The 27,685-nt window shown below is 38.7% G+C and overlaps 1 protein-coding gene across 15 annotated transcripts in view; it reads left to right on the top strand.

Moving 5' to 3' along the window:
- The window catches only part of WDFY3 (WD repeat and FYVE domain containing 3), a 277,574-nt gene that overhangs the window by 235,881 nt on the left and 14,008 nt on the right, over nt 1-27,685 (top strand). For all 15 annotated transcript variants that reach the window (XM_086704669.1, XM_086704671.1, XM_086704668.1 and 12 more), the window contains 15 exons: nt 926-1,074; nt 2,191-2,311; nt 3,361-3,446; nt 5,143-5,223; nt 8,184-8,238; nt 8,507-8,626; nt 10,205-10,322; nt 11,259-11,365; nt 12,920-13,073; nt 17,881-17,972; nt 18,198-18,410; nt 20,930-21,077; nt 22,314-22,468; nt 23,333-23,491; nt 25,882-26,061. In XM_086704669.1, the coding sequence (XP_086560795.1) occupies nt 926-1,074; nt 2,191-2,311; nt 3,361-3,446; nt 5,143-5,223; nt 8,184-8,238; nt 8,507-8,626; nt 10,205-10,322; nt 11,259-11,365; nt 12,920-13,073; nt 17,881-17,972; nt 18,198-18,410; nt 20,930-21,077; nt 22,314-22,468; nt 23,333-23,491; nt 25,882-26,061 (1,938 nt within the window). The remainder of the gene's footprint in view (nt 1-925; nt 1,075-2,190; nt 2,312-3,360; nt 3,447-5,142; nt 5,224-8,183; nt 8,239-8,506; nt 8,627-10,204; nt 10,323-11,258; nt 11,366-12,919; nt 13,074-17,880; nt 17,973-18,197; nt 18,411-20,929; nt 21,078-22,313; nt 22,469-23,332; nt 23,492-25,881; nt 26,062-27,685) is intronic.

Here is a 27,685-nt window from a genome sequence, read left to right on the forward strand (position 1 = left end):
TTGACTCATGTTGAACTGAGTTTAAGCAAGAAGGAACTAGATCTTGCCCGTTGGAAAGAGAACAATACTTACATTGAGAGATTTAGCAACTCTTTTTGACTATGAGGAAAATAGAACTTCTGCCAAGTTTGGCTTTGTACAATGGCAGAGCAGTCTGCCAGGCAGGCAGGACCCCAGGTGGGGAGCGAATAGGGACAAATGTCACAGTCCCCATTCCGGGAGATATCGTGTAAAAAGACAAAAGTGAGTTGCGTAAAAGAGAACATCACCAACAGTCTCTAACACGATTACATATGTTATCTCTGTAACTCTCACAACAAGCCAGTGTTGATTTGAAATTCACAAATGCAGACAGAGAGGCCCAGAGAAATTAAGAAAGTTGGCTAAATCCACAACTAAGTGTCAGGACTGGGGGGATTCACTCAGGATTGTCGGGATCAACAGACCTTTTGCACTCTTGACTCACAAAGAGCACAATCCTAATCTCCTTACATGTATACCTCAATTCTCTTTTTTTTTTTCTGCCAAGTTTATTGTCTCTGTCTCCTTCCTTATCTAACTTGTTCATCGCTCCTAGAAACTAGTACACATGTCCCTGGCACATGGTGAGTACTCTGTGGATTGTGAGAGAAGTGGATTGGATGGATAGGTGTTGGATGTGAGTTAAATGGTTGTCTCCTTTTACTGAACTCAAGTGCAAATCAGATTGCAGTTTTAGCTGATTCTTTTTAACATGCTTAAACTCAGGTTTAATGTGCTTAACTCAGGGGAAACCGTGACAGAGTGCATCTCGGTAAAATCCTGTTTGCCCACTAAATCCATATTTTCAAAACATTTTGTTTCAGTTATATCAAAAAAGAAATTATCAGGGTTGTTGGATTTTTTTTTTAACTCTCTTAGTGAATGTTTATGGTTTTCTTTATAGATTCAACACATGTACCGCTGTGCTCGGGTCCAGGGCCTAGATACAAGTGAGGGGCTACTTCTTTTTGGTAAAGAGCATTTTTATGTGATTGATGGATTTACAATGACAGCAACCAGGGAAATAAGAGATATTGAAACCTTACCTCCAAAGTAAGTAAATGAATGAAGAGACACAGTACAGCTATCTTGAGAAAACAATATGTATTTACATAGTGTTGTTTTAATCCAAAACTTGTGTTCTGAGTAACATTATCTTTCGGTTTGTGTGCATTTGTCATTAAATATTCACAAAGGGGAATAGTTATTTGAAGGTAAGAAAACACTTGTCTTATTTATCAAAATGAAAATTAAATAAAATGAATTGTTCTGCATTCATAGCAGTAGACCCCAAATTCCTTGTATTATTCTGTGTATAAACTTTAGAATTTGCAAATTGTCCTTTTTTAATTTTAGTGCAGACACAGTTGTAGAGGAAATGCAGGTGGCTTCATAGTACTCTAACAAATGGAAGAGCGGCCATGTCCTCTGCGCCTTGAAGCAGTGTGACAAAAACACAGGCAGGAATAAAGCGAGTTTTGTCTGTCTTCCTTTTCTTCTGCCAGTCCTGTGATGGGATGACAGTGGGTAACAGAAACCCAGAAGACAGACAAAGCCAGAAGGAGCACAAAAATCTTAAAGCTTAGTCAGCATGTTCTTCTCTCTTTAACATTTTGAATACCTAACACTGTCGAATGTAGACACAGCCTCTGCGATCCATTCCTAGGAGATGTTTCAGATAATTACTGTCAGCAACAATCAGGGCCACATTCATGGGCCCCTGGCTGCATATGAAAATACTAAAAATTATATTTTGTGGCTGTTGCTTTAAAAATGAATATATTAATATTATACATTAAACCATTTTCTTCTACCAAAAAGTGTAATTTTTTTCTTTCGATTAAAAAAAATTAAAACTTTTTCTTGGGCCTCTAAAACTATGGGCTACTACACACTGTACCAGCTATGCCTGTTAGATAAGTTGTAACATGGGATTTTTAAAATTATATCATCAAAGAGGGTTCTTTGTACACTGAGCAGTGGATACATTATTCTCTTAAACATGCTTTTTTGTTAAATATGTTTAAATATAACTTAAACATATATCAGTATTCTGATATATTGTTGCCTGCTCCTATTCACATGTTAAAAATAACATACCCTTTGTTGAACAGTGAATTTATCTCTTGCTGTGTTTTGTTTATCTTTGTTTCTCTTGCCTGCCTATAGTATGCATGAGCCAATTATCCCCAGAGGAGCCAGGCAAGGTCCCAGTCAACTCAAAAGAACATGCAGCATTTTTGCATATGAAGATATCAAGGAAGTACATAAAAGGCGGTATCTCCTGCAGGTGGGTTGTTTTAGTAGTACTGAACATTTTGTCATGTTCCTTTATTCAGAGGATGTTTATTTTATTTAAAAAGAATGTTTTTTTATGTGTATTTATTTGGGGAGAGAGAGAGAGCACAAGCAGGGAGGGGCAGAGAGACAGGGAGACACAGACTCTGAAGCAGGCTTCAGGCTCTGAGCTGTTAGCACAGAGCCTGATGTGGGGCTCAGACTCACAGCTGTGAGATCACGACCCAAGCCGAAGTCAGATGCTTAACTGACTGAGCCACCCAGGCACTGCTATTCAGAGGATACTTTAAAACCCATACTTGCCATGAAAACCCTTTATAGGATCCACACTATCCCTTACAGTATTTCCTTAGATGATTTTATGATAGGCAAACTCATGTCACATGGTGCACAACTCTGTATATTACATGTTTTTTTTAACAAAACCTGAGTGATATCTTTGTTCTCACAGCTTTCCCTGTAGCATCCAAATCAACATATAACTATGTAAATATGTAAACATATAAATATATGTTTATATAAATATATGTTTTAATATAAAAATTGCATTTTCACTGTAATTTTCCTAAATTATAGTTTTAAAATTACTTTATTTTACCATTATTCTGTTAAAGATTTCAGAAACAAATTGAACTGAACAAATTGGCTCTGTTTATTTTGTAATTTAATCTGCTGGGAATTCATGACTTTAAAAGTGTCCTTCTGGGGCGCCTGGGTGGCGCAGTCGGTTAAGCGTCCGACTTCAGCCAGGTCACGATCTCGCGGTCCGGGAGTTCGAGCCCCGCGTTGGGCTCTGGGCTGATGGCTCAGAGCCTGGAGCCTGTTTCCGATTCTGTGTTTCCCTCTCTCTCTGCCCCTCCCCCGTTCATGCTCTGTCTCTCTCTGTCTCAAAAAATAAATAAAACGTTGAAAGAAAAAAAAAAAAAAGTGTCCTTCAGTCAAAAAGTTAACTTCTTTAACAATATAGATATTCATAGTGGGAAAGTTAATATCTAACCTTTTTTGTGATGTTTCTTAATGTTTTCTCTTTGATCATTTCAGCCTATTGCTGTGGAAGTTTTCTCTGGAGATGGACGGAATTACCTCCTTGCTTTTCAGAAAGGAATTAGAAATAAAGTCTATCAAAGGTATTGTTTATTAGGAATACTTTATAATGCTATCATGGGAAGGAATGGAAAGGAAGCTGGTACCAGATAAGCTAGTTTTAGAAGTCTAGGATTTAGATCAGTAAATTAGCTTCTTTGAAAAAATGTTTCATTTTTGCCAAGCTCTGGAAACATGGTTCTTCTAATTAGCTTTTAAAATGATGCTACTCTATTGTGAAATACTGTTCATCTTTCTGGTCACTATAGATATCATCAAAAGCTACTTTAACCATTGAGTCCTGTGTCTCTCATTGTAAAAGGATGATGAAACAGTAATTTAAAAAAATCATACTTCAGGTTCAAAATAGGCTTCTTTCCTATTTACCACAAAAGAAGATCATGCCATGCCTTGCTACTGAGTGCTACTTAGCTGCCTTAGAAATTATATTCATATGACCCCTTCTCTGGCCTTGCAAGGGAGACTGATATTTTCATCCTCAAAAAATTAGCATAGCCAAATAAAAGTTAATCTAACCTAATCATATTTTACTTTTGGTAAGCTAAAATTTACCTTTTCAAAAGCATTATGTATATACATGGTGCTGGAAAATATTTCTGTTGGATATATGAAGAGAAAGACTTTTATGAACTGATCTCAGATATAAGAGACCTTCTCTAAACTGTTTGAAGGGTGGTGTAGATCCTAGCAAGCCCTCTAATAAGGGAAGTTTTATATTTCACATTACTTCTGTGGGGAATGTCTGATGCCAAGCAACATTGCCTATCATTGCAGTATAGTAATATTACCTGTGGGACCCTGGGAATGAGGGTGGTTCTTAAAGTGGGTGTAGATGGTGATTGGTAATCCACAATTCCTTTTACATATGGGAAGAGCTAATCAAATGGCTGAAATTTTAGTTATCTGTCTCATTCACTTCTACAGGCGATGTTGTTTTCAACACTAGGATATTATTTGCTCTTCATAGTTAGCAGCTGTTACAAGGAGATAAGTTTGTTTTTCTCTGAGAAATTTCTGTGTATATACCAAGTTTAGGGTCCACATCCATTCTAAGAATTTTCCCATAACCCTCTTCTGCCTTTAAAATATGGTGCGGGCGCCTGGGTGGCTCAGTTGGTTAAGCGTCTGGCTCTTGATTTTGGCTCAGGTCATGATCTCATGGTTTGTGGGATTGAGCCCCCATCAGGGTCTGCACTGACAGCACGGAGCCTGCTTGGGATTCTCTCTCTCCCCCTCTCCCTCTGCCCCTCCCTCCCTTAAAATAAACATAAATAAATAAATAGTAAATAAAATACTTCTATCGACATTGTAAGTAACTCTGAAAAACGTGTGTCACATAAAGTTGCTCATCTTGTATGTATCTTCACTTGTTTAGTGTTGTCCCTGTTCTGTCATTTGTTTAGCTGTCATTGTTACTTGCTGCCATATGAATATTCAGCTGTTAATCACTTTTTAGGACATCACTAAGTTGAGTCCCTTTCTGTGAATCAGTGTCAGAAGGCTTTTCTTCCAGTAATGTGACAGCGTGTTTAAAATCCAAAATGATAGATTTTGCTGCGTCCCTTTGTATTTGGCTTTGTAACAGAGTATTCCAGTTATTGTGTATTCCCTTTGAAAAGGTAGTGGAGGGGTAAATGCAGCAGTTAAGATTTAAATGAATCATCCTTTTTGAGTCTCCTATTAGATCCTGACTTTGACATGCTGTTTTTTCTTTTCCAGGTTTTTGGCCGTAGTGCCGTCTCTAACTGACAGCTCAGAGTCTGTGTCTGGGCAACGACCAAACACAAGCGTGGAGCAGGGGTAGGTTGTTTGCCGCTTGTGTCAGTTTAATAGTGAAATCAGGACGGTGTGCATCTGCATAGTAGCAGTTGATATTTTTAATGAGTGTTTTCCCCTCCTGGGAAATACTGAAAACTAAAAGGAAAAAGAAACGGTGTGCATGCTCACTCGTGTCAGATCAGCACTCAATTTTGGTCAATTTCCGCAAGCCTTCTAAGCATGCATATAGTCCTATGTGCATAATTGAGTTTTTTATTATAAACACAGATTTTTCTTCTGCTTTTTCCATTCTTTGTTGTAGGTAACCGTTTCCCACTGCTTTTAAAAAATTCTTCAGAAATATTACTTTTATTGACTACGTATTTATTGTATGTCTAAAGCATTCTCTTGTTTTTGGATATTTTATCTTTCTCTGGTTTCCTTATTCTAATAGTTCAAGTGTGATTGCTCATTATTTTTTTAGGGTAAAGTCCCCTTAGTTAAAAAAAGAGGGAGGTATGAATTTTAAGGCTTTCGGTACACAAAACCAACTTGATTTCCATAAAAATTATACATATTTATATTCCACCTTTAGTGGATAAGGTTACTTTTCTCACAGATGCTTGCCAGCTTTTTATATTTATCTTTTCATTTTTACTAATTTTATAAAATGCTTTCTCAATTTTTCAACGTGCATTTCTTTTATTTTAGTAATCTTGAGTTTTATAATATGTTTGTTAGCCATCTAAAATCACCATTTGTTAGGGGCGCCTGGGTGGCTAAGTCAGTTGAGCATCCGACTTCGGCTCAGATCATGATCTCGCAGTTCGTGAGTTTGAGCCCTGCATCCTGGAGGCTGCTTCGGATTCTGTGTCTCCCTCTCTCTGCCCCTTCCCTGCTCATGCTCTGTCTCTGTGTCTCAAAAATGAATAAACATTAATTTTTTTTTTAATTTTAAAATCACCATTTGCGAATTATCCATAACTTTGCCTATTTTTTTTTCCTGAATTCTTTTTTGTTGGCAGTATTGATAGAGATTTGATCGTTTTTAATTGGGATATAATTGACACACAATTATAGTAGTTTCACGTATACACCATAATGATATGATATTTGTGTAAAGTGAGAAATGATCACTACAAGAAGTCTACTTAACCTTTTCTCTGAGTTCTTATTATCAATTTGTATGGGGGGTTTTCTATAATAATATATTACTCCTTTCCTTGCTATATTTGTTACAGCAAATTGCCCAGTTTTCCTCTTAATTTTTTTAACAATTTAAATTTAAACTTCCTTATGCTCATTTTAGCTGCTTTTAATCTTAGAAAGTCCTTGTGGATGATACAGCCATTTTAAAAATCCAACTACCCAGCTCCATTTAGTCCCTCAGGAACTGGTAGCCCTTTATAATCCATTGGAAAAGAAGCAATGTTTGGGGCTACAAATGAATGCAGCTTGAAAGAAAGTGACTTCAGACTTTACTGGGGATTCTATAATTCATAAATAAAATTTGATTCCAGTCTGTGTGCATCTAACTATATTAAGTTTGTATGTTTCTCTTTTAAGTTGTTGCTTTTCTTTTTCTTTAGCTGTTTAGCAAATACAAATGGTAAAAATGTGCTGCTGTTAAGCCCAGATCATGTTCTGTTCCTGATCATTGGTGTTGTTACTAAGATAAATAACAGGAAATAAAAGGCCTGGTTACAGCACATTGAGCCTTTTTTTCTATGTGTAATTAAATTGCCAATACTTTTACCTGCTTAGATAATCTTCAACTTATTTCATTGTTCTTGCTACTTTCTGTGCCAAGTTGGCAGTTCTTAAAGATATTTTAAAAGCCCAAAGGCAAGAAGCAGAAATTCATTTCCAACTTTATTAACCTTTTCACTTGTTCCCTTTCTTATAAAGTGGAGGAGTCGACATAGCTCTTTTTCCAGGGAGAATTTCTGTACATTCAATTTGCATGATAGGAAGAACTTATCTAGAAGTGGAAAGTGTTAGCCGTACTGTTGAACTGGATATGTTTAAGAACTAAGGTTGACAAATCCATTAATTTCCTTTCAGTCAATAAAATACATACTTTTAAGTGCTTTCCTACCAGTTCAATGAGTAACTCACAATCTTCAAATCATTAATTATTAATATTGTAAAACTGTTAACCTTGGAAAGGGTTTTACAGCATTCTAGGAAAGTCTGATATCCAAGAAAGTTCATAATTTTAAATGATCTGAATAGCAATGACTTTCCTGTCATAAAATACTCATCTTTCTGTTCACTCTTCAACATCTCTTTTAGGAAAAGTGCCACGCACCTAGTATGTACAGAATATTGTATACTATTTCAATTATTCCAATTTAATGTCCTTAAATGTGTTTACATAGGGATCATTGTAAAAGGTAGACCGTTGGGCTAGATTATTGTTTTTCGAACTTTTGCCATAACCCTTAGTAAAAGAATATACTTTACATTGCATCCCAGGACTCACAAACTGAGTTACAAATACTAAAACAAAATTGTCTGCAAGCACTTTCCCTTACTGCATGTGATGTCTTTCAGTATTCTGTTTTCTTCAGTTTAATTCCATGTTACTTCATATTTCAAAATGTTGATTACAGGGACACCTGGTTGGCTCAGTCGGTTAAGCCTCCGACTTCGGCTCAGGTCATAATCTCATGGTTTGTGAGTTTAAGCCCTGTATTGAGCTCTGTGCTGACAGCTCGGGGCCTGGAGCCTGCTTCAGATTCTGTGTCTCCCTCTCTCTCTGCTCCTCCCCTGCTCATGCCCGGTCTCTCTCTGTCTCTCAAAAATAAATAAATGTTAAAAAAAACAAAAACAAAAAAAATGCAAAATGTTGATTACCATCCACTTAGCTGATTTCATGACCCATTAATAATAGGTCTTACATAGTTTGAAAAATTTCTGGACCAGTTAAATTTTTCAACTTTATTATTACTCAGATTTAAAATGATATGGCCTACAATTTAATTATTTCTTGCTTTTAGATCTGGGTTGCTTAGCACCTTGGTTGGAGAGAAGTCTGTGACTCAAAGATGGGAGGTAGGCTTAATGAAAATATAAGCTTCATTCATAATTTATAGTTAGATAGTATAAGTCATATACTTATTCATTCATTCATATTATTACATTCAGTAATCCATAAGATATGTACATGAAAAATACTTTGCTCTTCTTATTAGGAAAACAAATGTTATAAAATCTGTTAAGAAGGAAACTGTCTTCTCTCTTATTTTGCATATAAAATTTTTTTAAGTGAACGTAATGGAAATAATTGTCCTAAAATGAGTCTTTATTTATCTTTCCCAAGAGAGGTGAAATCAGCAACTTCCAGTATTTGATGCACTTGAACACTTTGGCTGGCAGATCCTATAATGATCTCATGCAGTATCCTGTCTTCCCCTGGATCCTTGCAGATTACGACTCAGAGGTAAATCTCAAATCGTTTTTGTGTAAGTGGAACACATTTTCAAAAGTAATTAAAAGATACTTCAGTTGCTTAAATGTTTTACTTGCTTTGTAATTTAAAGTTCTCAATAGGCACTTATTTCAAGAAGATGAGAAGAGTTTTAGCTTGGAGGTGTTTTTACAAAGTTTAGGTCATTGATGAACTTCTTAGATATTAATTCATAGTATCTATTTGGTTTTCCTAAGTGCTAATTAATTTGTATCTGCTGGCTAGTGTCCCTCTGTCTTCTATACTACAGCCAGTTTCAGAAACAGTAATTTAATTGAGTCATTGCTCTGTTTAAAATTACTCAGTGAATGATCCTCACAGTTTAGAGAGATTTTAAAAACCTTATCAGTACAGCACCATTAAAAGAGTTGCTCCCACATGTATGTCCCTTGAGCACAGAGATGATCTTAAATATCTCTCAGTTCCCAACTGTTAGAACAGTGCCCTGTACTTAGCATAAAATTTAATGTTTGCTGAATTAACCAAAAAAGTATTTTGATTTTGCATATCGATTTTGAGAGGACAAGTATACTAACTTATATTCATGGATGTGGATTCATTTCTCCTGCCCAAGCCTTTAAAGTACAAGTATGGCCCAATGGGTTGGTCATGATACCCTTTAAAAGGACATAAATTACCCCTGGTATATATTTTACATTTTTACTTTTAAAACCCTCAGGTAGTAAATTTTGGTTCCCTTCTAAGTATATGAATTAGGTCAGTTAGAAATGAGCTTTCAAGGGGCTCCTGGGTGGCTCAGTCAGTTAAGCGTCTGACTCCAGCCCAGGTCACAATCTCACAGTTTGTGAGTTCGAGCCCCACATCAGGCTCAGTGCTGACAGCTCAGAGCCTGGAGTCTGCTTCGGATTCTGTGTCTCCCTGTCTCTGGTCCTCTGCTACTCGCACTCTATCTGTCTCTCAAAAATAAACAAACATTAAAAAAAAATTTTTTTTTTTTAAATAAGCTTTCAAAATAATCAGTGGTAGATGGAAAGATCCCATCTTATTTGGAAGTCACATGGTCTAGCGTGCAGAGAGAAGGACATCACACCAGGCCATGGTGTGAGTCCTGAGTGCTCTAGTTTATTTCACTTCCCGATTACCTCTAAGAAGAAAATACTCAGAAAGGAAGTTGGGGTGAAATGGGGGAGGAAAGGAAGAGAACAGAAAAGATATTTGGTTCTATAGTTATGAATGGTAATGAAAATAAAGATGAATCAGGGCCTTTGTGCTAAGTCTGCTGTCTCCTTGCCAAGACTGGGAAGGATTTTCCCTTATTCCTCCTCTCCAGACCTGGATCCTGAGTGTCTTCCTCTGTGAACACTTAATTTCCAAAGTAGTTGTCTTCATACTGAACCAGTTGACAAACTGCCATGTGTCTGTCTGTAAAGCATGGATAACCAGTAGGTGTACGGCATTATTTTGGAGCCCCATTCTGCCAGTGTGACCACAAACATTTATAAATCATCGTCTGCTATAGCCACCATTTCTACCTTGGTCACAACAAAAGGTGTATAGTAACTTGGAATTGGATTTCATTTTGTATTTTAGGAGGTAGACCTTACTAATCCCAAGACCTTTAGAAACCTGGCTAAGCCAATGGGTGCACAGACAGATGAACGATTAGCTCAATATAAGAAGCGATATAAAGACTGGGAAGATCCTAATGGTACGTAACTTTTCTTTTCATTGGACTTTTACCTCAGTTTCAAAAGTAAGTCATTATTTAACAGTCTGACATTCTTGTATCTTTCCCCAAATTGCTTATATGTCATCACACCTATATATGTTATATATGGACACATATTAACAGTTGTCAGATTTTGCATGCCAACTGATGGCCATGCTTAGAAGGCATGTTTTCGGTAGCTTATTAGGTACTGGCCAAAAACTAAATATGCCTGCTTTGTGTAGCGCAGTGATTTTCCATCAGATCATCTGCTTTTATCTCTAACCATATTTTAGCCAGGAATTATAGTTTCCTTTATTAAACTCTCTTTTAACTTATTGATGCACTTTTTGGAACCCTTTTGCTTTAAAAATAGTGGTAATAATAATTGGTTACCTCCTAAAACAGTATACTTATTATTTATTATGTTCAGTTTTTATCATGTGTCTCCCTCAAATGGGTGAAACAAACAAAGGAAAGAAAAACTAAGCCTAACAGTATTCCATGTGTGGACCTTCTATTCCCTGCTAAGGAGAGTAATAACTATTGCACAATATTCGTAGACAGTTTGGAAATACATCATTGCAAAGCCAGAACCTCATAAAAAGTAATTGTAAGTCAAAATCCTGCTTTAGTGGAAGATAGTTTGCTAATAAGGTTTATCTGTTACAGTAAGCCTCAAAACATGAATTGCCAAATGTGCTAAGTTTGTGGGGAAAGGCATTGAATTCTACTTAATTTGGATGGATTACCGCCAGGTATGTAAGTGAGGAGTAGCGGTGCCATAAAGTTCCCACACTACAAATGCCGATACCAATTGTGTGTAGTGTCATAGCTCTCACGTGTGTGTTACGTTTTCAAGCCTATTAATACCAATTTTACTTTCCATATTTACTCTTCTTTTATTTTCAATCATGCTTTAATTTTTTTGAACAGGAGAAACTCCAGCTTACCACTATGGGACCCACTATTCATCTGCAATGATTGTGGCTTCATACCTAGTAAGAATGGAGCCTTTCACTCAGATATTCTTAAGGCTGCAGGTAAAACTCTAAATGTAGTATTTTTCTATTTCACTCAAGCCTTCTTTCTATTTAAAATTGTGGCGCTTTTTTTTTTTATGTCATTATCTTGTCTTACAAGAAGCCCTATGACGTTTTAGTCACTGAAAATAGTCAAACATAATTCAAGTGGAATGTCATTGTATCAAAATTGATGAGTTAACTAGAATTTGTTTACAGTAAACAAGTGCCAGTGTCCTTTAGTCAAAGAAGCAAGTACCTACTATGTGCTTTCCAGCCAGGTATATGGAATTCAGCCTTGACTGGTTGAATTCAACAAAAATTTAAAAAAGAGTAGTACAGTCTAGCTCATTTGCTGTTTTCTTCATTTTAATTGTTTTTCTCCACATTCTCTTTCCTTTATTCAGCAAATATTTATTGAATACCTACTGTGTACCAGGCACTGTTTTAAGTACATGGAAGATATCAGTGGGTAAAGACCAAAGCCCTACTTTGTAGAGCTTACATATTTTAGTTGAGGGAAACAGATAAGGATAATGAATAAATACATTTTAAAGTGTTTTAAAATATGATAAATGCTATCAGAAAAATACAGATCAGAGAAAGGGGGATGGAAAGCATAGGAGTAGGAGGTAGGGGTAGGCACAGTGCAGTTGTAAATAGATTGGGCAGGGTAGGTCCCCTTTGAAAGGCGGCATGTGAACAAAAACTTGAAGGCCGTGAGGGAGTTACTCATGCAGACATCTGGAGAAAGTGTGTTCTAGGCAGAAGGAATAGCCCATGCGAGGGCCCCACGTCATTCATGTGCCTGAGATGTTTTAGGAGCAGCAAGGAAGCCAGCGTCTGAAGCAGAGTAAGTGGGGGAGAAAGTCATAGAGGATGACATCAGAGAGGTGGCAAGCCTTGGTGGAATCGTATGGACTTTGGCATTTTCCTGCAATGAGCTTCATCAGAAAGACAGATACATGGTGTTCGCTTAAAACTCAGCAATAAGGAGTTTGAGGAAAAGGATGGTGTATCTATGAGGCTGTGTTAGCGAAAGAAACCCTTTTCTATTTGAATTTGTTGTATCTATAACTTCTTTTGATCACCTTCTTAGTTTTTCACCTAATTCTTGGCAGTGTGAGAACTTGAATGTCATGTTAATTTATAAAATTAGTCACACATATATAGATGGCTATACATGGCTACATTAGAATCTTTTCTTTTTTAGGAGAGCATCATCAAACCATGGAAGAATTCATATTTCCTTACACTCTTGCCCTCCCACCAAAAGCTAATTTCTTAATGATTTTTAAAGTCTTACTTGGATTTCACTTTGATTACAAAATATATACTTACTTTAAGCACTCTTCGTAAAGAATATCCCCAAAAGGATTGGATTAATTTTCTTTTCATGATGATTTAAAATTTTATATTTTTGATGCAGGATGATGGAGACGATGGGATGATGATGGGAAATTGAATTTGTCACCAAATGTATTTATGTGGGTTTTTCAAGTGCCTGAGCCTGACAGAAGCTGTAAGGTGGGGATGGTTCTCTAACAGAGAGGTGTCTTCTCATTCCGCCTGCAGGGAGGCCACTTTGACCTGGCTGACCGAATGTTCCACAGTGTACGTGAGGCCTGGTATTCAGCATCAAAGCACAACATGGCAGATGTGAAAGAACTTATCCCAGAGTTTTTTTACTTGCCAGAATTCCTGTTCAATTCCAACAACTTTGATCTAGGTACGTACAGCTGTGGCACCGTCTTAGGAACATTAACCAATAGAAATGTCACTTTCCTGACTATTATCTGCAGTACACACTGACAAGAAAAGACTTCCTTGTGGTTTCAGCAGCTGTTGTTTACTATAATCGAGTGTGTGGAGTAAATATAAAAAGAAAAATAGATTTATGTTCAAAATAGCTGTTTCAAGTGTAGAGTTTTAGGAAAATTTACAAATTGACCATATTACATCTAATGGTCAGAATATTGTTATTTCAATAAAAAACAAAGATGAAGTAAAATTTTATTTGAAAATTATTGTGATTGAAGGGCGCCTGCGTGGCTCGGTCGGTGAAGTGTCCAACTCTTCGTTTTGGCTCAGGTCATGATCTCGCAGTTTATAGGATCGAGCCCTACGTTGGGCTTGGCACTGGCAGTGCTAAGCCTGCTTAGGATTCTCTCTCCCTCTTTCTCAAAATAAATAAACTTTAGAAAAAAAATTATTATGATTGAAATTATTGCTGAAATGATATACTCAAATTTTCATGTATTATTTTTCCCCAGTGTATTCTTTTAATCTTCTGTATCGCCTGAGGCATTCTCAGCTTGCATACTAATATGTTTTAAAGTTAGGAATTTAGAATATTTCTCTTCTATATCCTGTTAGGGTAGTATTTTCTAGAAACAGACAAATCAACATTTATAAAAAGGAGAGAAGTTTCATCAGCACTCTCTTCTCTTTATATATATAATCCAGCAATTTCAGGAAGTAGATTTGATTTTGGCTATAGTTTCTTGGAACACAGTTTGCTGATCTAGGTTTCTGAGTATTTCTTTTAAAACATATTCCATTGTTTCCACTTTAGAATAATCCTGCCAGATACTGTTCTGTTTTCATATATTTTTCATACCTCATACCCTATCGTATTTAAGAGTTCAACATGTAAATCATTATTACCTCATAAAGTTTCATTAACAGAAGATTCAGAGCAATGTTCATATCTGATAACACCTGAGTAATTTTTCTTTTTAAAAATTGTTTTAAATAATTTGTATTTATTTGTCAATTGGCAGTTCTAACCTTGTGAAATTAGAGCTTCAGGTCTAATGGGAAAGATCATGAGACTCTCTCAATTAGCCCCAGCATATAAAACCTAAAAGTGGTTCTCATTATCTCTGATTGGGACTGGAGCTCAACTTTGAGCAGCTAAAGACACCAAGTTCTGGACCTTAGAGTTGGAATGAGTGATGGCTCCTTAAAGGAATAGAACAGATGGTGAACAGGGAAAAACAAGAAATGCATACACAGCATTTGGATACAGATGTACATTAGTGTTTTGCTGTGTTCACTTATAATTCAACTTTGAAGAATGCTACTCTCCTCCCTGGGGACACCACTTTCCAAGAAAAAAATATGGAGAGGTATACAAAGAAAGAGATAGCCCCAATCTTCCAGAAACACTGGATCAGTTTTATGTTGCAAAAATGTTTTAGCCCCGCCCACTTACAAATCCAACTTAAATGATCCACTTTTAAATAAGTAAATTAAAAAAGAGTCATTTGTCTTTGTCATGCTCACCATCATAATAAATCATCTTTCCTCCATGAAATCACACACTTTAAAAAACACTATTTGCATATAAGAGCTAAAGCCTTACAACTCTTAGAAGAAAACGCAGAACTAAGTCTTCATCATCTGGTATTTGCCGATGGATTCTTAGATAGGATATCAAAAGCACAAGCATCAGGGCACCTGGGTGGCTCAGTCAGTTAAGCGTCTGACTCTTGATTTTGGCTCAGGTCATGATCTTGCAGTCCGTGGGATCAAGCCCCATGTCAGGCTTTGCACTGGCAGCCTGCTTGGAACTCTCTCTCTCTCCCTTTCTCCGTGCCCCTCCCCTGCTCGCACGTGTGTGTATACACATGCACATGCACTCTCTGTCTGTGTCAAATAAATAAACTTTAAAAAAGAAACAGCACAAACATCAACAACAAAAAAGATGACTTGGACTTGATCAAAATGTAGAACTTCTGTATCCAAGTACATTATGGAGAAGGTGACAAGAAAACCTACAGAATGGGAGAAAATATTTGCAAATGATATATCTCATCATGGTCTAGTATCCAAAATATGAAGAACTCTTACAACTCAACAGCAAGAAGATAACCCACTTAAAAAAAATGGGCATAGGACCTGAGACATTTCTCCAAAGAAGGTCAATGGCCAATAAGCACATGAAAAGATGCCCACCATTATTAGTCATTAGGGAAATGCAAATCAAAATCACAGTGAGGTACCACTTCACATGTACTAGAATGGCTGTGATGAAAAAAACCAACACAGAAAGAATAGCAAGATCCAGCAAGGGTGTGGAGAAAGTAGAACCTTCATATATTGCTGGTGGGAATGTAAAATGGTTGAGTTGCTGTGGAAAACAGTATGGTGGTTTCTCAAAAGTTAAAAACAGGATCACATATGACCCAGAAATTCCACTCTGAGATATATGTCCAAAAGGACTGAAACAAGTACATATACACACCTATTCGTAGCAGCATTACACACAGTAGCCAAGTAGTAGAAACAGGCCACATGCCTATCAATGAATGAGCAAATTGTGGAATCTACATACACTGGAATGTTATTCAGCCATGAAAAAGTATGAATTACTGAGACACGCTATAACATGGATGAACCTCAAAAAATTATGCTAAGTAGAAGAAGCCAGACACAAAAGATCACATAATGTCTGTTTCCAGTTATATGGAATATCCAGAACAGGTAAATCTATAATAGAACACAGATTGGTGGTCACCAGAGACAGGAGGGCAGGAGGAATGGGGGGCAACTGCTTAATGGGTGCCAGGTTTCCCTGTGGGGTGATGAAAATGTTTTAGGGCTCGATAGGGTTGGTGGCTGCACCACATTCTGGGTGTACTAAATTCCTCTGAATTGTTCAATTGAAAATGGCTAAGTTTATGTTAAGTAAATTTCACTTAAATTAAAAACACAAAACAAAACACTGTTTGGCCTCTACCCAAAAAAGAAAGTAAATGATGTAAAAAAAAAAAAAAAAAGAGCACTTGGGTTTTTGCCCTGGTTCTGAGATGTGTAGCGATTCCCCCCATCCCCCCCCATGTCTTCTTTTTATACCCTCGATACAGATGTACCTGGAGGAGAGCTACAGAGTACCAGAATCAGACCAAGAGTATACTAAAGAGTGTTCTCTTTAAATGTTAAAATTACAGATATTTCTGGTGAAATAAAATTGTATCACATTAAATATTAGGGATTATAAGCATATTTTTTTGAAAAGTACATTATATGTCAAGTCTGGGAATTATTAGTTGCTTCTTATCAAAAAATTGGGTCTGGTATTTCAAGAGGAGTGGACTGGAGGTGTGAATGAGGGGGAGAGATGGTAATAACTTGATTGTTTTATTTTTTTTCTTAAGTCATCTGGCAATTTTTCCAACCAAGTAAAGACATTCCTTTAAACAGTAAACTGATTTTTGTAGTTCTCACTCCATACCACATTATAAATAAGCCATCAAGTAACAGTGACAAAAACAAGATTGTTTTTATGGGAAATATTTTTATTGGCCCTCACTTGGAACTGCCTTTGTATTCTAGAATTTGAACAATTGTACTTCTGAAAATGTCTCATGTAACTGTTTATTTAACCAACTGCCGTTGAGTCAACATTACTGTTCATTGAGTCATTGATCATCTGATTTGTATCTAAGAAAACTACAAGCTAAAGTTAACCTTTTGTTCTTCCAAAAAATGAAAAGAAAACACCTGTTTCCTGAGCTGCCAGTTCCACTTAATATGTTTTGTTGTGGATAGATTTTATAGCAAACAGTTTCTTTAATATTTTTCAGATTGTCTATGATTTAAAGTAACAGTTTCCACAGAATAAATATCACCTGTATGCATTGTCACAACTTTTGTTTCTCCCAGGTTAGCCCTGTAGTTTTTCCAGAAGTTTTTTTTTTTTTCCTGTTACTGATATACTAACACCAAAGAATTAGATTTCAGATCTTCGTTTTTAATGAGAATCCTTAGAGCAAAATATGTGTCAGTTCTGCAGAGCTCTCTCAAGGGTTTAAGAATCAGAAATAGGAGAAATGACATGCATTGCAAATATTTCTGGAAGACTGTGGTAATTTCATTTCCTCCTTAGCAAAGAGAGCCCTCCAACTCCCTAGTGACTGAGAAGTTAGGTATTCCTTCAGCAGCCTCCATATGAGTGGCAAAATTTTGTCAAAACATTAAGACAAGAAACTCAGTACTGGTTAACTGCTGATGACTCACCAGGCTTTAAGCATTCGGGAAAAGCCCAAACAAAAGAAGGTTTGAGAGAAATTGCTAATGATCTTCCAAATGTGCAGTCCTAAGGGGATTGAATTTGAGCAGTTTTTCTAACCTCAAAACAGCAGCCTCACAAAATGTTTCATTAAAAAGGAGTCCTGTGGTCAGTTACGCTTCAGAAATGTTGTGTCTAATATCCCTCCTAGAGAAGGGCTGTGCCTCTGAGGAGTTTTGCAAGAAGAAACATGTTTAACTTTGCATAAGTCAGCATTTTCTGAAGTCATTTGACAGGGCGGGCCCCTCAGTTTTGCTAACACTTAATAATCTCTCTGATGGAATTCTCTAAGGAGCAGACTGAGGGAAATATCACAGTAGATGATCTCAGAGGGTTCTTTATGGTGGTAAAATTCCATAGTTCAGGTAATGAATCTAAGCCAGTATTTCTTGGCTACTTTAATGTAAAAGTACTGTTTATCCCATCTTTCATTTTCTTTTTAATTTATCCAATTGCACAGGCTGTAAACAAAATGGCACCAAGCTTGGCGATGTTATCCTTCCACCGTGGGCAAAAGGGGACCCGCGGGAATTCATCAGAGTCCATCGTGAGGTAACGGGAGTACCCTTTGCAGTTGAATTTGGATTTCCCTGGGTCACTGACCACAATACAAAGAGAGGACCTTGAGCAAGACATCACCCATTTGTTCGAATTACAGATATTGTTCTTATAACTTTTTAGTTATTTTAGTTCCTGTTGACCACTGGCCAATTCTTTTGCTTTCTGAACAAGTAATAAAAGTCAGCCTGTGACTGAACCTATGTTTTGAAATTACAGGCTTTGGAATGTGATTACGTGAGTGCCCATCTGCATGAGTGGATTGACTTAATCTTTGGCTATAAACAGCAAGGCCCTGCTGCAGTAGAAGCTGTAAATGTCTTCCACCATCTTTTTTATGAGGGTCAAGTGGATATCTACAACATAAATGATCCACTAAAGGAGACAGCCACCATAGGGTTCATTAATAACTTTGGTCAGATCCCTAAACAGGTATGGATATTTTCATCATTGATGCTCTTAGTTTCATTTTTTAAGCTGTAATATTGCTATAGATGATGAATGACCGTATAATATAATAAGTGTAGGCTAAGTGAAGAGCCATGCCACCCAGTAGATTCAGTAGGTTCCTAGATTATTGCTTCCTCCTCCCTTTTGCAGTCCAGATGAACAGAAATATTGTTCAAAGAGCATTTCCCCTCACAGACTAGTGTGGGGCAGGTGTTCCTGTGTCTACACAGCATCTGGCAGGAGGATGGGAAGAGCACAGTCAGGGAAGAAGATGGGGTCTTGGGGGCCCAGCATACAGAGGTGGGGTTTCATCCCAATGCCAGTACAAAGCCAGTGCTGACTTTGAGCAGGGAAATGGCATGGCCATATTCATACTTTAAAGATCATTCTGTCCATGTACGTTAATTAACCAGAATTAAAATAGAAATTTAAAGATCATTCTATCTACAGTCTCATACATACACTGTAGGGGAGCCACATTAGGGGCAGAATACCACCTGGGAAGCTCTTAATAGTTGAGGGAACAGATAGTAGTGGTCCGGATTGGATTATTGATACAGGCATGAGCAGTGCTCTGGTATGAGAGTGCATGCTGTGGGAGTGCCTGGAACCGGCCCTGCCCTAGCTGCTCTGACCACTACCTGGAACCTGAACAGAAAGACCCAAGCGCTTAGTCACTCGACACCCAAATGCTATATTGTTCCCTCACCCTCATGATGAGGAAACCCCTGTTGAGAGACTTTATACCATTTTTCCTCCCCATCCTCCAGAGCACACCAGGAGTAACCAGCACTGGGGGAAAGGCCTGCTCTGCTGAGCCATTCTCACCACTCGCCTTTCCCAAGCGCCCTCGGCTCCGCACTTTAGCGTAGCTAGCCTTCTTGGTTCCTGCCACGGTGTCTCTGTTGGACTCCCTTCTTGTTTGGGTTTTTTTTTTTTTAATTTTTTTAATGTTTATTTATTTTTGAGAGAGAGACAGAGTGCAAGAGGGGGAGGGGCAGAGAGAGAGGGAGACACAGAATCCAAAGCAGGCTCCATTCTCTGAGCTGTCAGCACAGAGCCCGACATGGGGCTCGAACTCATGGACCAGACCGCGAGATCATGACCTGAGCTGAAGTTGGACACTCAACCTACTGAGCCACCCAGGCTTTCCTGGACTCCCTTCTTGTTAAGCAACCTGGAGGTTTCCAGGCTTGATGGTTGGGAACACTCCAGAACAATGGCAAGTCTTTGTACTTGGCCCAGCCCTGACCGACAGCAGGAGTACAGGAGTGCCCTCAGTGGTACAGAAAGGTGTCTGGCTTATAAAGAATTGGTTACTTTTTAAAATCATTGGAAAGTCATTGTTAACTGTAGATTGATTTACTTCTGAAAAGTTACCAAATCAGAGTGACCTAGAGTATGGTGGTAACCCAAGCTTTTAAAAAGCACATGGTCTCGCCCCTACTTACTAAGATGAAAGATGTGTGGCATCCCTCTGAGCCTCCTTAAAGTTCTTTCCTCAAATGTAGAGCGTGATCATAGAGTACCTAGTGTTTGTCATGAAGCCTCACTAAAATGAAAACGTTAACACCTGACATATAAAAAGGGCTCAATTAGCCTAAATGTCCATCAAGTGATGAATGGATAAAGAAATTGTGGTTTATATACACAATGGAGTACTACGTGGCAATGAGAAAGAATGAAATATGGCCCTTTGTAGCAACGTGGATGGAACTGGAGAGTGTGATGCTAAGTGAAATAAGCCATACAGAGAAAGACAGATACCATATGTTTTCACTCTTATGTGGATCCTGAGAAACTTAACAGAAACCCATGGGGGAGGGGAAGGAAAAAAAAAGAGGTTAGAGTGGGAGAGAGCCAAAGCATAAGAGACTCTTAAAAACTGAGAACAAACTGAGGGTTGATGGGGGGTGGGAGGGAGGGGAGGGTGGGTGATGATGGTATTGACGAGGGCACCTTTTGGGATGAGCACTGGGTGTTGTATGGAAACCAATTTGACAATAAATTTCATATTAAAAAAACCTGAGAACAAACTGAGGGTTGATCGGGGGTGGGAGGGAGGGGAGGGTGGGTGATGGGTATTGAGGGCACCTTTTGGAATGAGCACTGGGTGTTGTATGGAAACCAATTTGACAATAAATTTCATATATTGAAAAAAAATTAAAAATAAATAAAAGTTGTTACCTCAGGAAAAAAAAATAAATTAAAAATAAAAAGGGCTCAATAAATGGGGGTGCCTGGGTGGCTCAGTTGAGCGTCCAACTTCAGCTCAGGTCATGATCTCACAGTCCATGAGTTCGAGCCCCGCATCGGGCTCTGTGCCAACAGCTCAGAGCCTGGAGCCTGCTTCAGATTCCATGTCTCCCTCTCTCTCTGACCCTCCCCATTCACGCTCTGTCTCGAAAATAAATAAACATTAAAAAAAAATTTTTTTTTTTAAAAAGGGCTCAATAAATGTTAGCTTACATTGTAAGATGTGTTCTCTTCTCTCCTACCAGTTATTTAAAAAACCTCATCCACCAAAGCGAGTGAGGAGCCGACTAAACGGAGACAGTACGGGCACCTCTGCCCCACCGGGATCTACAAGTGACAAGATCTTTTTCCATCACCTAGACAACTTGAGGCCTTCTCTAACGCCTGTAAAAGGTGAGGTGATGTGAAGTCAACCTTTGATTCATGATTCCGGAGGAATCCTAGTTTATCAATAACAAATGTGCTTTTCAACGATAGTGTCATTTGTAATAAGTGCTACAGTTCTTGCGAAAAATCACCAAATACTTGTTAGATTTTCTCCTTTTCCTTTTGTTTTGCTTTGGGTTTTTTGGCCTATCGGATTTTTCATCAAAAAGAATCAAATAGGCCACCCGGGTGGCTCAGTCGGTTGAGCGTCCAACTCTTGTTTTCTGCTTGGGTCATGATCTCATCGTTTGTGAGATCAAACCCTGCTTTGGGCTCTGTGCTGAGCAAGGAGGCTGCTGAAGATACTCTCTTTCCCTCTGTCTCTAAAAATAAAATAAATAAATAAAACTAAAAGTACCAAACAGGTTTCTCCACCCTGCTAAGATAGTGAAAACTCCTAATATACCAAATCTTGTAGCTCAACTTTATTATTATAGATGTAGAAAAACCTCTGTAATCTTCATTTATGCCTGTTCTGCCATTTTAGAAATAACAGTAAAAAGACTGCATTTTTAATATACCACTACAAGTGTCTTTTAGCTAGCTAATGTTGGTAGGAGTTATCTAAAAGTACTTATTCAAGTAGATATTTTTCCCCTTAGAATGAAAAAATGTTTTTGCATCGTAATAGTTGTCACTGTTACACAGATCCAAAAAATGGAGCATCAGATTCTGGTTAGTTGGTTAGGCTACCAGCTCTATGCCATTTTGACTCATTACCCAGACTGCCCTGTGCCAGCTCCACTCACTGCCAGTGACAGTTCTAGAGCACTGGTGGGCTCAGCAGTATTCCAGTGCAGAGCAGGGAGTCGGGCCTCTTGGGGGACCAGGAAGTCTAAGGCTGGGTATCACCAGTCTAAGGCTGGAGGTGCTGAAGGCCAAGTTTGGTTGAAGGTCTTCGAATGGCATTCTGAAGAGCATCCCAGGTTACTCCGTGCAGAAGACAGGCTGACTGGTAGGAGCCAAACCCAAGAGTGTCAGGAGATAGGAGGGCTGGAAGGAAGTCCTGCAGCACCTGTCCCAGTTGACTGGCCACCCAGCAAAAAGACTCAAAAGCCAAGCTCCTCCTCTAAGGTCATTTTGTCCTAATGTCTGTGTCAGGATGCTTGATTTGTGGTATTTAAGATAACGATCTCCTATATATGGGATTACAAGGTTCATTTTCCTTGTCCCCATTCTAATCTGTTGATTTGTTTTTTATAGAACTTAAAGAACCTGTGGGACAAATAGTGTGTACAGATAAAGGCATTCTTGCAGTAGAACAGAATAAGGTTCTTATCCCACCAACCTGGAACAAAACTTTCGCTTGGGGCTATGCAGACCTCAGCTGCAGGCTGGGAACCTATGAGTCAGACAAGGTTTGCATTGTTTCTTGCTCATTTAATCTTGCTCTTTTGTGGTTTGGATATCCTGCTTGAACTGGGTGGGAAGAGCCCAAGCCCAGGGCTAGTCAGCTGCTCTTCCAGAGCCCAGAGGAAGGGAGAGCTTTGCTGCATCGGATCAGGATAAAGGAGGTAGTGGACAAAGATATGTTTCCTACAGAGCAAGTCTCCTTTGAAAAGTTGTGTACCAGGCTCTAGCGGTTTCCCTCCCACTCAAAGAATTCCTCCAGGAGGTCCTAGGCAGCCAGGTATTCAACATTGCTGACAACTAAAAGAGCCGCTTTTTGGTGGGATCATTATCTGGCCCACTTACCACTTCTGTACTCTTAAATGACTGATATGAAACCTGTCCCGTAGTATCAGTGCCCTGTGCTCACTCTCTGCATTCAGGAGGGATCTAGTTTGCGCAAGTCTGTGTATTGCACTGTGACACGATTCCATTTAGTTAGCATTCTCATTAAACAGCAGCACTTGTGATTTCCACTTACCTCCAACTGGATACAGCAAACACATCTTTCTATCAGGTTGTCCCCTGAATCGCACACAGCATCACATAATCAGAACATCATTTTACTGGACTGGACTAACTGGACACCCACTATAAGCAAAGGCCTTTTTGTTATGGTTTCTAACAGCAGCTGCAGTTAGGAGACTATAGGGGCAGTTCAGGGTGGAGCCTCAGTGGAAATGTTGCTAACGGGAATCCAGCCCAGAATGTACACGGGCATTTGCCTTTGAGGTACCCACGTAGGGGTTCTCCTTCACCCATTGCGCTCCTTGTGATTCAGAAGTTTGTGGTTCTTGATAGCATGTGTGTCTCACGTCTGTTTTATTTTACAGGTAGTGACTGTTTACGAGTGTCTGTCTGAGTGGGGCCAGATTCTCTGTGCAATCTGCCCCAACCCCAAGCTGGTCATCACAGGTGGAACGAGCACAGTGGTGTGTGTCTGGGAGATGGGCACCTCGAAAGAAAAGGCTAAGACCCTCACTCTCAAGCAGGTAACAAATGGAAGACAGGCATGTTCCATCTCGGCTGCCTGCACCTTAGAGAAACTACCAAGCTTCCTTAATTCCAGGGTGCTTCAGATATAAAGGACAAAACCAAAAAAATACATGTTCTTTTGTTAGAGATGGTTTTTGAAAAAAAAAAAAAAAGGAAATGAAATCAGAAGATACTGTTTCTAAAAATGATCTAAGCTGGTCCTTTTTTAAAATCTGAAGCAAGCCGTCTTTAGGTAATAAATTTTTTAATACATTTAAGTATAATATATTGGAGCCTTGAACAACACAGCTTTGAAGTTCCCTGGCCCACGTATATACAGACGGTTTTCGGTAAACCCAATAGAGTGCTGTAAATGTAATTTCTTTTCCTGATGATTTTATTTTTAATGTCTATCTTGAGAAACATTTTTTAATGTTTGTTTATTTTGTGCATGCGCAAGCAGGGGAGGGGCAGAGAGAGAGGCAGAGAGAGAATCCCTAGCAGGCTCCATGCTCAGCATGGGGATCCATCTCACAACCATGAAACCATGACCTGAGCTGAAATCAAGAGTCAGATGCTCAACCAACTGAGCTACCCAGGCACCCCTTCTTATGACTTGCTTAATATTTTCTTCTCTTGCTTACCTTATTGTAAGAATGAAATACATATAACATACAAAATATCTGTTGATCAAATGTTTATGTTATCAATGAAGCTTCCAGTCAAGAGTATGCTGTTAGTAATTACGTTTTTGGGGAGTCAGAAGGTATACACAGATTTTTGACTGTGTCAGAAGTCAGCACCCCTAATCCCCATGTTGTTCAGAGTCAACGGTATTGTATATAAATTGCATTTTTCCAAACCAAATTAAATTTGCTATTATTGATTCATATTAATTTTCTTTCTGGGTGATTTCCATTCAGCTGAACTAGTAACTCTTGGATTCTTTTATTTTTCTCTTGCCTCACTTATCATTTGATTACTTGTTATGTACTGGCTCTCATAAAATTTTTCTTAAAGCAAGAAACCTTTTATAATTAAGCCATCATCTTTTAATAATTGTTTTGTTGCTGAGTTTGCCATAAAGCTTTTTTTAATGCAGTATACACCTAAGTGTATTTTAGGATACAAATTTGAAAGGCAGTGTAACAGTAATATCTGTCATTTATTGAGTATCTGTTATGTTCAGAGCATTGTACTGGGTGTTTAAAAATGTAAAACTCCAGTCCTCACAATTCTACAATGTAGTTTATAATCCCTGTTTACCCCTGAAAATACCACTGCTTGATGAGGTTAAGACACAGGCCCAAGTCACATTTAGAGGTAAAACCAGGATGTGAATTCAGTTTTGTGTGCCTCCAAAGCTGTTTTAAAGCCTGACCTGGACAGTGGTGTCTTAAATATCTGTGGAAAGAGTGGAACCCCTTGTACTGACACCACCAGTCATGTGTATAGGTAGGAAACTTCGTTAGTTGCAGAGTCTAAAGGTAGGCCACATAAAAAAAATACATAGTATCAACAAGAACAAATACAAGGTTGACAGTGTAGTCAGCTATCCAAACTCTCTTGCTTACAATATTTTCAGTTTAGAAAATAGGCTCTGAAGCTCCTGGACCAGCCAATAATCCCTCAGTAGAAGATACTTCTTATGTAAAACAGCCTTCTGGGATCTAAGAATTCAGAAAGGATTTATGTATGACAAAAACATTTAAAGCAACTCACTATTTAAATAGTAAATTCTCAGGAACTCTTAACAGTAATCTGAATCTTTTTCTCTGAAATGCTCATTCTCCCACATTGCCATTTCCCTGGGTCCTGGTTCTCTTCATATTCTAACCAAAGACAAAAGTTCTTATTCCAGTCTGAAGACGGATCTCTTGGGCACACACGTCTCCAGGTCAGTAACAGGAGTTCAGCAGACTCATCAGAACCACATTTTCCCCTTTATCTTTCCATGTACCATAACCATGCAGTCCTCACTGTTTGTGCAGTTTTTTTTAGAAACTCACTCAATTGTAGTTCCTTAGACTAACAGAAGATGGTGGCATAAAAGAAACAATGCAGTTTAAATTCAGTACTTTGGGGGCCATTACTGATACATCTCCATGTAGAAATGATGCAAAGAAACCCAGACTGGACTGCAGCTGCCATGCTCCCTTCTTTCTAAGATACTAGCCCAGGGCCAGAAAACAAGTGATGCAAAAATGGAGGTCAGAGGCCTCCGGACCTCTCTATTCCCTGTGGGATGAGGCGAAGCTAGTTGGCACAGGAGAATGAAGACTTTCCAAATGCTGCTGCTCCCGGCACGTGCTCCTGTCATTCCTAAGTGCATCCAAGACCTTCTGGAGCGCCCCCACAGAGTACAGTCCCTGTGATCACCCTGGCTTTTTCCTGTTCTCCTTTGTAGGCCTTACTCGGCCACACTGATACTGTCACCTGTGCCACAGCATCATTAGCCTATCACATAATTGTCAGCGGGTCCCGTGACCGAACCTGCATCATCTGGGATCTGAACAAACTGTCGTTTCTAACCCAGCTCCGAGGCCATCGAGCTCCAGTCTCTGCTCTTTGTATCAATGAATTAACAGTAAGTAGTCGATTGCCCGCTTGGTTTATGGTTAGGAGATTAAGTATTTGTGGCTAACGCAAACAAAAAAATGACTCTGTTTTCTAACTTGATAGGCACTCATAAATGCTGCTACGTTTTCCTTGATTTATGCAAAAAGTGAACAGATATTAAACTTTGTAACTCAGATAATTTTGTTTTAAAATCAATCCACTGCTACCTACTCTGAAGAGCAAGATTTGGTTCAAAACATTCTAGACTAGGCTTTTTTAAAAGCAAGGAATTTGTAGGATTTGTTAAGAATATTAAAATTGTGTTGAAATTTTCTTCGTGAAATACAAATTCTTTATTATGTAAAATGAAAAGGGTAACATTTGGGTAACCAAACAAGAGCAGAATTGTTATGGAATTGTTTTCAGAGTTATCCCAGACTTACTAAAGGATGTTATCTCTTCTCAAAAATCAGTATTTTATATATAAATAAGTGAGTCAGCATGAAATAAATGCACTGGCCTCAGAGTCACCTGTGGAGACCGTGGGGGGGGGGGTGAGAGGAGGATAGTCATGCTAAGATGTGTGGGGAAGCAGAGGAAGCTAAGGGTAGGCATACAAAGACTGAGGTCTCTGTGTCTGAGGGACAAGTGACCACAGTCATGTGTTGGTGATGCCACATACAGAAATCGGCCTTGCAGACTGACCAGAACTCCCCAGCCTCACCATTCTTTGCTGTGTATGCTCGTTCCCTCCCTTACCCTCAGCACTGCCTTGGGGTCCTCTTGTGTGACACCACATAGCCACATCATATCGTCACCCACACAGATAGCTTTAGAGGAATGCTCCATCTTTAATTTCCACCCGAAGATACTAAGTGGTATGCTTTTAGTCAGATACCTAGTAGTCGGAGAAAAAGGAGAAGAAAGAAATTTAGTTCTAGTGAATGACACGTATAGTGTCTGATAATAGTAAAAGCAATCAGACCTGGCATGAGTGGGGAGTATACACAGGGGTAAAAGTCCATTCAGTTTTTCGTATATTTGAAAGGTGTATGGTGTTTTGTTTTGTTTTAATTTTTTAAATGTTTATTTATTTTTGAGAGAGAGAGAGAGACAGAGCTTGAGCAGAGGCAGGGCATAGAAAGAGGGAGACACAGAATCCGAAGTAGGCTCCAGGCTCTGAGCTGTCAGCACTGAGCCCGACACAGGGCTGGAACCCACAAGCCATGAGATCGTGACCTGAACTAAAGTCAGACACTTCACTGACTGAGCCACCCAGGGCCCCTACTTTTTTTTTAGTTTTTATTTAGTTAGAGTAAGCATGAGCCAGGGAGAGGGGTAGAGAGAGAGGGAAAGAGAGAATCCCAAGCAGGCTCCATGCTGTCAGCCCAGATACCAACTCGGGGCTCTTTCCCACAACCCATGAGATTTTGACCAGAGCTGAAATCAAGAATCAGACACTTAACCAGCTGAGCCACCCAACCTCTCCAAAGGTGTAAGGTGTTTTTAGATAGTACCTTGGATTGGTCCTACGAACCTTTGTACCTCAGAGCTTTATGAAAACATCAGTGCAACAGAATGGCTCTGATCTGGCATTGTTGCTCTGAGTCAAATGCTTAATTTTGAGGACTTTGTTTTGGAGTTGTTCTTAA

The sequence above is a fragment of the Puma concolor genome, chromosome B1 (genome assembly GCF_028749965.1).
Source record: "Puma concolor isolate L17-30 chromosome B1, mPumCon1.1.hap2, whole genome shotgun sequence".
Lineage (NCBI taxonomy): Eukaryota > Metazoa > Chordata > Mammalia > Carnivora > Felidae > Puma > Puma concolor.